At 39.9% G+C, this 11,067-nt stretch overlaps 1 protein-coding gene across 1 annotated transcript; it reads left to right on the top strand.

Moving 5' to 3' along the window:
• The first annotated feature begins 1,209 nt into the window (after positions 1-1,209).
• On the top strand, positions 1,210-8,798 carry LOC133108152 (extracellular calcium-sensing receptor-like). Its single transcript, XM_061217585.1, has 5 exons — positions 1,210-1,488; positions 1,947-2,741; positions 2,840-3,067; positions 6,651-6,774; positions 7,885-8,798. Exons 1-5 carry the CDS (start codon positions 1,231-1,233, stop codon positions 8,796-8,798), a joined length of 2,319 nt encoding a protein of 772 aa, XP_061073569.1. The 5' UTR covers positions 1,210-1,230.
• Positions 8,799-11,067: the final 2,269 nt, after the last annotated feature.

The raw sequence follows: 11,067 nt of genomic DNA, 5'->3' as shown, positions 1-11,067 counted from the left end.
TCAAACAAGCAAACACACAAACTACCAATTTCCACTGTCCGAAACATTATTAGAAAATGAATGATAAGTGAAACAGTTGAAGTCAAGGGAAGACCAAGAAAAATCTCAGATAGAAGGGCAGAAGACCTGGTGGGAAATGCTCAGAAGAACTCACACATTACTGCAAAAGAGCTGCAAAAAATAGTACCAGACACAGGTCAAGCAATACACAGGACAACTGTACGACATACTTTAAACAAAAAAGACGGAGATGGCACAGTTGCCAGAAAGAAGCCTTAGATATTCATTGTAAACTGCTTTTTGACCAGGGGTGCCCAAATTTTTGCACACCACAGTAGTGTGGAAATACAACAATATACTTCTCTCCATGTGAGATAACTAAACTGAAAAGACTTGAAAATGATCACAGTGTCTCTTGGAAATACAATTACTTTTTCTGCTGCACTTGTTTTTGTTACAATTTGCTCCGCCTCAATGTGATTTTCCTGGTCAGGCCTTTGCGAGTCACAGATCGATGTAAAAAAAAAAGAAGTTATATTTAAACCTGGTACACTGCAGTGCTGGATCTGAGATGTGCTGTGGGATGGCACTGCAGACCATTCTTCTGGCACTGACAGTCCTCTGGGCTGCAGCACAGACACCACCATGCAGAAGACTGGGGAGGGCAACCAAGCCCAGCTTCTATCAACATAGAGACATAAACATTGGTGGAGTCATCGCCCTGCACACTGAAACAAGGAAAATGGCCATCCAATATACAAGGACACCAGAGCCAATTAAATGTGTAAGGTAAGTTGAAGACAGATAATTTAAAACCTGTTTGTAATGGTTGTAATTTGAAGGAAAGATGCATGTTTATTATTTATGTTCATGTTCAATGTTCAGTATTTTCAATGTCCTCCTATATTGTTCAATTTAGAAAATATATAGCCGAATTTTTGAACTTTTAACCAATTATTTTTATATTCAAGGTTTGTGTATCTGACGTATAAAAATGACGCTTAAAATCACTTTTGTGTGATCTGATTAAAATGATCAGATGTATCTACAGGGTTAAAGTCTTTATCTATATGACCACTTCTAGCACTTGGAACTACTTCCCTCTTGGGTTTTAGGCGCACTGGATATGGTTATGCACTTTCTTGCAAAATGCCTGTAATTTAATGTAAACAATAAACATCATGAATCATTTCTAGAGTCCGTTTCAGAGGATTCCAAGTGGCCCAGACCATGATCTTCGCCATTGAAGAAATAAACAACAGAACTGACCTGCTCCCTGGGGTAACTCTTGGATATAAGATATATGATTCCTGCGTCTCTACAATATTCTCTCTAAGAGCGGCCATGGCTCTGATGAACGGTGATGAGGAAACACTGTCTGACACATCATGCTCCACACCTGCAGTAGTGCAAGCCATTGTTGGGACAGCCACGTCGACAAATGCTATTGCAATTGCAGCAACTGTTGGATTATTTCAGATTCCAGTGGTAAGAGTTCCCTTTATTCATTTGTACATACTCCCAAACAGGTAACTGGAATAATAATATGTTCATAAAATATGTTCAGGAATTGTAAACAAAGATTTTCTTGTCAGCAAGGCTGCACAATGGTAAAGAACAAAGACTACGAAATAAGTCAATGACTATCTATATAAGTCCAAAGCCTAGAATAAACATAGTTGTCCCCTCTGCTCAGATAAATTGATCATGCCAACCACAAAACAGAATTATAAAAGATTTCCACTTTGGTGTAGTACAACTGATATGTCCCTAAAATGTACTCCTGATAATTTTGCTTGCATTTTTTTTCCCACTATATTTCCATTCCCCCTCTCTCTCACACACACAAATGATATATTTGCCTCATGATATGGAAAATGACGATGCTAGACACAGAATCACAGTATTTGCATTCATAGTTATATCTTTTACTTCACTGTTTCCAGATCAGTCACTTTTCAACATGTGCATGTCTGAGCAACAGAAAAGAGTTTCCCTCATTCTTCAGAACCATTCCCAGTGACTATTACCAGAGCAGAGCACTGGCTCAGATGGTGAAGCACTTTGGCTGGACCTGGATAGGAGCCGTGAGGAGTGACAGTGACTATGGCAACAACGGAATGGCTACATTTATAGAAACTGCTCAACAGGAAGGGATCTGCATTGAGTATTCTGAGAAATTTCACAGGACTGAACAAGAGAAGTTACAGAAGGTTGTTGATGTTATCAGAAGAGGTACTGCAAAGGTAATTGTAGCATTCCTTGGTCAAGGTGAAATGAGCAAATTACTGGAGCAGCTGACCTTTCAGAATATTACTGGCCTTCAAATGGTTGGCAGTGAAGGCTGGATAACAGCAAGCACTTTTGTGACACCTACGAGTTTCAGAATGCTGGGAGGATCTCTTGGCTTTGCTGTCACCAGAGGGAAAATAAATGGCTTCAAAGAATTTATATTCAAACTTCACCCATCACATTACCCAAACAATACTGCTATTACAGACTTTTGGGAAGCTGCTTTTCAGTGTTATCTAAGAAATAGAGACGACAAGCCTCATACTGCCCCATGCACTGGATCTGAGAGCTTGAATGAACTGGAAAATGATTACACTGATGTCTCAGAGCTAAGAATCCCCAGCAATGTTTATAAGGCAGTGTACGCTGTTGCTCATTCTCTACATGACCTGCTGGCCTGTACACCCCATGAGGGCTGCACAAACAGTGTGAAACCAGAACCCTGGCAGGTAACTCAATAAACCGTTCTTACATAGTCCATAAAACTTTCATTATGAACAAAGCCAACAAATATGTTCTCTTGGCTGACATCTTTGTTTCTCTTCAGGTTCTTAGGGCTCTGAAAAATGTCAATTTCACTTTGGGAACTGGGGAGCATGTCTCCTTTGACGATAATGGGGACCCAATAGCCAGATATGAGGTGGTGAACTGGCAGCTTTCTCCTGATGGTGCTGTTGAGTTCCGAGTGGTTGGCTATTATGATGCTTCTTTACCATCTGGTCAGCAGTTTGTGATGAGTCCTGTTAGTATGGTTTGGGCAGGTGGGCAAAAAGAGGTAAGTTTTTATGCACTATATGAAAATTATGGTCTGATAACCAACAGATACCGAGGGCTGGGCTTTGATATCCTGTTTTGACAATAAGGCAAACCTGGGTTCAATAAGCCGAATCTCTCATTGAATCTTTATGTCTCTCCTACCTCTACACTCACACATGCAGCCTACATGTTTGTAATCATGGATAGGCAAACACACTCGATAGTGTTTGAGCATTTCACCAAAATCAAAAAAGTTAAATGCGATATTTGCGGCAAGGTGTAAAAAGGTGCTTCACTCATCGATTTTCACATTCATACAATTTATTATTACATCATGTAGTTTATGAGTTTTTCAGCAGTTGGTAAGCAGAACCTTTCTAGAACTCTGATGCTCGCTAAAAATTTTGTTCCAACCAATTACCTTGTTTTTAAGTTGCTGACAGCTCTATAAACTATCGTGGTTCAAGCCTGTACTTGAGCAAAGTAAAATCATTAGAATACACTTGCAGTCTGCAGCTGTAGCCGGTACTCATACGGGTCCGATAAGATTTGATTGAGTTAAAAGACTTGAAAGTTTTATCTGAGTTCGGTGTGCCAGGCATTTATGCTGCAAGGCTCTTGTTTACATGACTAATGAGACTGGTTGGGACCACTCATAAATGTTGTTCCTACCTAAGGAAGAACTCTAAATAAAGAGAAAATTGGTGAATGGTTCTCTTAAATCAGTCATTTTAATATATTTCAGCGATTTAAGAACTAATCTGACCATACGAGTGATTCTTGCATGAGGACCAATGATTCAAAATCAAATCTGAATGACAGAAAATAATGGATAGACTGATATCAAATTTTAGCAAGTGCTTGGTTTGGTTTGTTATTGCTGCTAAATGTGGTGCAACCAGTTATTAACTTTAAGAGGGCAATTTATTTTTCACATGGGTGTTTGAAAACGTTTTTCATTAAAGCAGCACTGTCACACTTATTTGGATTAAATGCTTACATTCTGTACGTAGGCCTTTTTAAAATCACCCTTAGTGTAGCCATTTCCTAAATATGGGGCAAAACTTCTTAGGGAAAACACATCCAGTGACGTCACTTGGCTTGAATCTCCGGCCTGTGTTTCCCAGAAGGTAATGGGCGCTCAAACTCCACCTTTGAACAGAGACTGGTTTACAGGTGGCCACCCATCCAGTCGATCGCATTACACTCCCACAAAAATACGATAACCTTAACATACAAATATGACGTAATCTAACTTGACTATCCTCAGCATTATGGTGGACAGCTCTGACTTCGGTAGAGGACGCGCATTTCAATTTTGACGAAGTAAAAATACGAAGTAATATTTTGAACCGGAATTTACAGAGGACGAATTGTGTAAGCGAGAGCGACAGACAGTGGAGCCAAAGTGAACAGAGAGCAGAGAAGTGGGAACAGAAATTGGTGTAAGTGTGGGAATTGTGAAACCATGCCTACCGAGACAGAGCTTTTACTGCCGTGAATAAGATCGAGGGCCAGGGCTGATGGCCTTTAGGTAAATGGGCAGGGACATATGTAGCATTTGTGAGCTGTCCTGAAGAGGCTGAGAAAGGGCGGGGTTCACTGCAAACCCAGGGAAATCTGCAATTGGACGGAGGTATCTGGGATTCCTCTTGGGGCAGGGACGAGTCAGTCCTTTGGTAGATAAAACAGCAGCCATTTTGGCATGTCACCAACCCAATTGGGCCTGGGGATGGGGTGGGGTTAAAACGGGGAAGTAGGGAGAAGGTGGCAAGGTAAGGGGGGAAGAGATCAGCAGTGATTCTTCCTGACCTTTGTCCTCTCCGATAGACAGTGATTCTCCACTAGCTGGATGGCCGCACTCAGGGAGGTTGGTTGGTGGCTCTGGATCCAGTCGGAGGTCCCTTGCGGGAGCCCCATTATGAACTGCTCCAGTGCCACCTGCCCGGGAGTTCGACATTCTTGTTGCAGTCAGCGCCAGCGCCAGCAAGAGTCGATGAGTTGCTTACCATCGGCAAAGGGCCGACTGACTGCCACAAATGAAAGTTCCAGTGGCCCTCTGGCTTCCGTCTCTCCCGTTCCTAGATGGTAGCCCAGAGGGTGGCGGAATCAGCCAGTGCACTAGTCCATGATATAGCCTGTGCAACTAACTGTGCCTCCCCCGAGAGCAAGGGTAGGAGGTGCAACTCCCTTGTTTTTTCACTGCCATTTATTTGAGTTTTACAAAGAGAGCCAGCAAATAAAAATAAAAAAAACAGGGTTCGTCCTTCACCCTCACAAGATTGTGAAAGAAAAAATGTTTCTGAAATAAAAGGCAGTGAGGGTTATTTGCATTCATTCCTTTTTTTCACGGTGCAACAATAGCAACCATTTTATTTTGAGATTGTCATTTTCAAGCTTGTGTCAAGAAAAGGGACAATACTTAAAGCTGGGTATAAACTCTGCGATCTTTGGCACCGGTCTGCAGGCAAATTTTCCAAATCAACATGAACAATACATCTTTTGTTGTGAGCCAAAATCTTCCGTCTTGGATCTCTCAGTGTGACATACTCACAGACGGCCAATTTCAGATTGTCAGTGTCAGATAAATCGTGCAATGTGACACTGACATCCACAGACAATGGACGTCAAATGAACAACCAATAGGAGCATCGAAATACAATATGTAATCGAACTGAAGCCCTATACAAAACATTGTTATTTCAAGTGTCTGCTTTGATACTAAAATATTACTTGCATGTATATAAAGTTGCCTTGTGTAATTAAGGGCACTATGAAAATAAAATACAAATAAATAAATAAAATGGGATCGCCTTTGGGACCACTCTCAAACCATGTCACATCCGAAATAAATAGCCAAAGTTGAAAGACCCAGCAGAAACAATATCCAATAGGAAAGCGAGAAAAGAAAACGTATTTTGGATTACCTTTTCTGGGCAAAAAAACTCCAGACCATCCTCAAATCCTGTGTAGGCATGGTCCTCAGATCGTGCGGTTTCCTTCCCACAAACCGAGCACAGCTGCCACAGGCCACGGGGGTTTACTGTGCATAACTATTTTCTAATTTGGAAACTATTAAAATTCCCTTCCAATCTTCCATTCCGCTGAATAGAAGATTCCCTTTAAAGTCAACTGACACTTTGACTGGTTTATCGTTACACCCTAGACAAACCTATAAATTCAGCTCTAAGTCCAGCCATTTCAAACCTTGTGCCTTACTTTGCGCCTTCCATGCCCTAAATGGACTGGCTTCCAACATGCCATGTGCTGACCAGAAAACCGAGGTCGAAGCTGACAGTAATAGCTGAACATAGTGAATCTCACTCATAAATATATTAGAAACTGAATATGAGCCAATGCATTCAAATATATTTTTCATACTTCTTCATTTACCAGATAAAATTATAAATTATTTTATTATGATTAATAAAACAGAAAATAAATCAGATGTATGAGGTACTGAATTATCATACTTCTGTGTGACAATCTGCTTCTGGTATTTGATTTGATGATCATAAAGTATTGTGAATAATTATAAAGTATTTAAAAATCATATTGTCCATTAGAGCTTTGAGAGTTAAGAGTTGAACCATGTTGCACAGAAACCCAGGTCAGTGTGCAGTGAGAGCTGTCCTCCAGGCACCCGGAAGGCTGTTCAGAGAGGAAGGCCAGTCTGCTGCTATGACTGTGTGCCCTGTGCTGAGGGTGAAATCAGCAATGCTACAGGTAAGTCAACACTAACTAGTCTATTCCTGGATTTCAATCACTTGACCAAGTCGCCATATTGATCGCAAAATGATGACTGCTTACCGGGGTTATCAGAAGATGGTGAGCTACCTCACAATTACTTCTGCACAAAGATATAAACACAAATTCAATGTTAAGTGTTGAAACGCTTGCAGACTCAGAAATGTAGTGAACGGCAGGAGTAGTAGTAAAATCAGGATACCACAGATCGAGGTCAAAGCAGGACAAACAGGGTAAAGCAGTTTTGTAGTCGAGTCCAGGCAAAGGTTTAGAGTCCAAGTAACCAGGGTAAAGTAGAGCAGGCGAACTTACAATAATAACAATCCTATTGGATGTCGTTCATAATTTCATTCATGAGAAATTGCGGCATGAGTGGGATGAGAATTAGATAAAATGCATAATTTGTCATTCTGATCAAAATATATTTTTCCACACAGGCTAATAATATAGGAAAATACAGGAACATGTTGGAATATGTTCATAAGTAAATATAGGAATTTACTTATGTTGAGCAAGCTAGCTAGAGCGTGACCGTTTGTTTTTGACTTTTCATTCTAGTGAAACACTTTATTTTTGACTGGCGATGCAGGCTGCAGAGACTAGCTTAAATATTATATTTCAAGTGAGCAGAACGCTACTAAGACTGGCAATAACTTTGTCGATCTTTGTCAGCTAGTAGTACTAGCTAACATTAGACCTCAATTCATAACAGAAGGCATTGGTGTCCAATGTAGTAAATGTTATGTATTTAATGGTTTAATTCATGGCTAATTTGATTAATCTGAGAATGGATATATCAAAAACTGTTTTCATACTGCACAAAGCTAAATAATGATATACACGTATATATGAAGAATAAACAGCTTACTAGAAAAAATACCATAACAGCGAACAAGTACTTTAAAAATGTACAAATGTAATGGCACACTATTGAGAACTGAGAACACTTCATAACAAGGCAGACTGAGCCAACTAGCTAGGTATAAGTGGTATATACTGGTTATATACTGGTGCTGACTGCCAGCTGTCTTATGACGTCACATGAAATCCATTAATAGAATGCTAATGGTTTTCATTGTTTTCTTTCAGATTCTAATGATTGTATTCAGTGCCTGGAAGAATACAGGTCGAATGTTAAAAGGGATCAATGTGTTTTAAAGAGTGTTGAATTTCTGTCTTTTCAAGAAATTATGGGGATTGTGCTTGTTATATTTTCCATATTTGGAGCGTGTGTAACTGCATTTGTGGCCATGCTGTTCTTTATAAAGAAAGACACTCCCATTGTGAAAGCCAACAACTCAGAGCTGAGCTTCCTGCTGCTCTTTTCATTGAAACTGTGTTTTCTTTGCTCTCTTACCTTCATCGGCCAGCCCTCTGAGTGGTCATGTATGCTGCGCCACACTGCGTTTGGGATCACCTTTGTCCTCTGCATCTCTTGTGTTCTGGGGAAAACAATAGTGGTGTTGATGGCCTTCCAGGCTACAATTCCAGGCAGTAATGTCATGAAGTGGTTTGGGCCTCTCCAGCAGAGACTGAGTGTGCTTGCTTTCACTCTCATACAGGTCCTTATTTGTGTGCTTTGGTTAACAATATCCCCTCCTTTCCCCTACAAGAACATGAAGCACTACAAAGAAAAGATCATTCTAGAATGTGATGTAGGATCAGCAGTGGGGTTCTGGGCTGTGCTGGGTTATATAGGACTCCTCTCTATATTGTGTTTTGTTTTAGCTTTTCTAGCTCGTAAATTGCCTGACAACTTCAACGAAGCCAAATACATCACATTCAGCATGCTCATATTCAGTGCAGTCTGGATCACCTTTATACCAGCTTATGTCAGCTCGCCAGGAAAGTTCACTGTAGCTGTGGAGATCTTTGCAATTTTAGCATCTAGTTTTGGCTTGCTATTCTGTATCTTTCTTCCAAAATGTTCAATAATATTATTCAGACCTGAGCAAAATACAAGAAAACATTTAATGGGTAAAGCAGATGTGAAATCTCAGTGATTGCCCAACCATTTAAAGAAAATTCTTTAGGGGACTGGACCACAGAGCCAGATGTGGAATAATAATATGTCTTACCTTACATAAGGTTCACAAGATATAAAATGAAATAAATAATGAATTATCGTTGTAAATGGAATCGCTTAATGGAATATCTTGAGAACTTCACCTCACACTCATTTTTAACTAAGACTAGGGCCTGCAAGTGGTTTGTTCTATTGTGACAAAAAACATATTCCTATTGCATGCATAATATGAAAACTTCCTGTACTAAATACTGTTAAAATTGAAATAGGTTTAATCAGCATACATTTCTTAAACTGAATGAATAAAACCTGGTCAAACAGGTCATATATGCATATAAATCTGACAAATATTAATTGGGATATGGGAACAGGGCCCTGCATCTCCAGTGATGAGCTTATTCAGCAATATGCAAGATAATGCTAAGAAAATAAAAGATTATACAACGACTTGTTCCAAATAGGACACAGGGAAGCGACTCTTCCACCAGAAGTGAATATCCGTACAATGGTAGCATTGTTGTTTATGATTATGGTTGCTTATTGACTATCTCAGACACTAAAACACTCCTGCCCGGTTTATTGATCACATATGTACCACCAAGTTTTTATGAAAATGGAAGGAATAAGACCAAAGCTGATCTGGAAGTCATTTTTTGAAAGTTTCACTGCTCTGAACAGGGTGAGCTAACTTTGGAATATGCTGAGTTTACATTACGCATTTTCACAATATTGCATTGTCAGTTTGTTGTTTATGAATGACTGTAGTGCAGCTAATTGTAATTTGATTTAGTGTTGTTAGCAGTCCTGGGAAATCATCCTGTCATTTTAAAATATAAGATGCGTTCTTCCTTCCCAAGGATTTACCAGCCTTTCTTTATTAGGAGACCTAGGCATTAGGATCTGTCCAAGTTGGAACTGGGATATAAAATAAAAGACTCAATATATCATTTCAAATTCAGGAGGGACAGCCCACCAGATGAAATTTAGCATTGTGTGGTTTCTAGTTAAATTCATGATGACTCAATTAAAATTCAACAGAGTATGAACTTCGGTCCAATATTTGTCTGGTGGGGGAAGCAGAATCATCGTGGTGGAAATATGTACAAGTTGAAGAATGTCCTGGCCTGTAGAGAGCTTGGCAGATGGGACCATTTCTTGAGATCAGCCTCAATTTGTTTAAAATCTTTTTGATGCAATCAAATGGACTGAGAAATGTTAGTGCTTGTTAACCATCATGTTCATTTTCAGTACTTGGCTATACTTTTGCAACATGAATAGTCAAATTATTTTTAATTGTACAGTTCTGTGCAAAGGTTTTAGGCAGGTGTGAAAAAAATCCTATAAAATAAGAATCCTTTCAAAAATTGAAATGTTAATAGTTCATTTTCTTTATCAGTTAATAAAATGCATGAACAGAAGAAGTGAATGAACAGAAGAAAAATATATCAAATAAATATTTGGTGTGACCACTCGTTGCCTTCTAAGTATAGTTGCACACAGTTTTTGAAGGAACTAGTCAGGTTGGTTGTTCCAAACATCTTGGAGAACTAGTCACAGTTCTTCTGCGGATTTAGGCAGCCTCAAATGCTTCTGTCTCTTCATGTAATCCCAGACAGACTCGATGATGTTGCTGCCATTTTTCTGCACCCCAGTTCCTGTTTTTGTGCATAGTTGAGTCGCTTGGCCTTGTTTCCACGTCGGAGGTATGGCTTTTTGGCCGCAATTCTTCCATGAAGACTTCTGACCAGACTTCTCTGCACAGTAGATGGGTATACCTGGGCCCCACTGTTTTCTGCCAATTCTGAGCTGATGGCACTGCTGGACATCTTCCGACTGGAAAGGGAAGTAAGCATGACGTGTCTTTCATCTGCTGCACTAAGTTTCCTTGGCCCGTTCCTTTGTATTTATTCAACAGAGCTCGGACAGCACATCTGGAAACCCCTGTCTGCCTTGAAATTTTTGCCTGGGAGAGACCTTGCTGATGCAGTATAACTACCTTCTGTCGTGTTGCTGTGCTAAGTCTTGACATTAAACTGTCTTCAGCAACCTCACCTTGAAAGCAGATTTTGGCTGTTCCTCACCCAGTTTTAACCCTCCTACACAGCTGTTTCTGTTTCAGTTCATGAATGTGTTTCAACCTACACATCAAAAAGGTTGATCATTAGCTCCTGTTTGGTATAATTGGTTAATCACACACCTGACTATATGCCTACAAAATCCCTGACCTGTTCAAGTGTACCTAGAAG

Source organism: Conger conger, chromosome 13 (assembly GCF_963514075.1).
Source record: "Conger conger chromosome 13, fConCon1.1, whole genome shotgun sequence".
NCBI lineage: Eukaryota > Metazoa > Chordata > Actinopteri > Anguilliformes > Congridae > Conger > Conger conger.
The sequence above is the reverse complement of the archived record's forward strand: the minus strand, read 5'-3'. Positions and strand labels throughout refer to the sequence as shown.

Bases quoted from the DNA above. Each gene is read 5' to 3' on its own strand.
- LOC133108152 (XM_061217585.1), top strand. From the start codon at position 1,231: ATGATCTTCGCCATTGAAGAAATAAACAACAGAACTGACCTGCTCCCT. The intron at 2,742-2,839 runs GTAACTCAATAA...GTTTCTCTTCAG, and splicing joins TGAAACCAGAACCCTGGCAG to GTTCTTAGGGCTCTGAAAAA. The intron at 6,775-7,884 runs GTAAGTCAACAC...GTTTTCTTTCAG, and splicing joins TGAAATCAGCAATGCTACAG to ATTCTAATGATTGTATTCAG.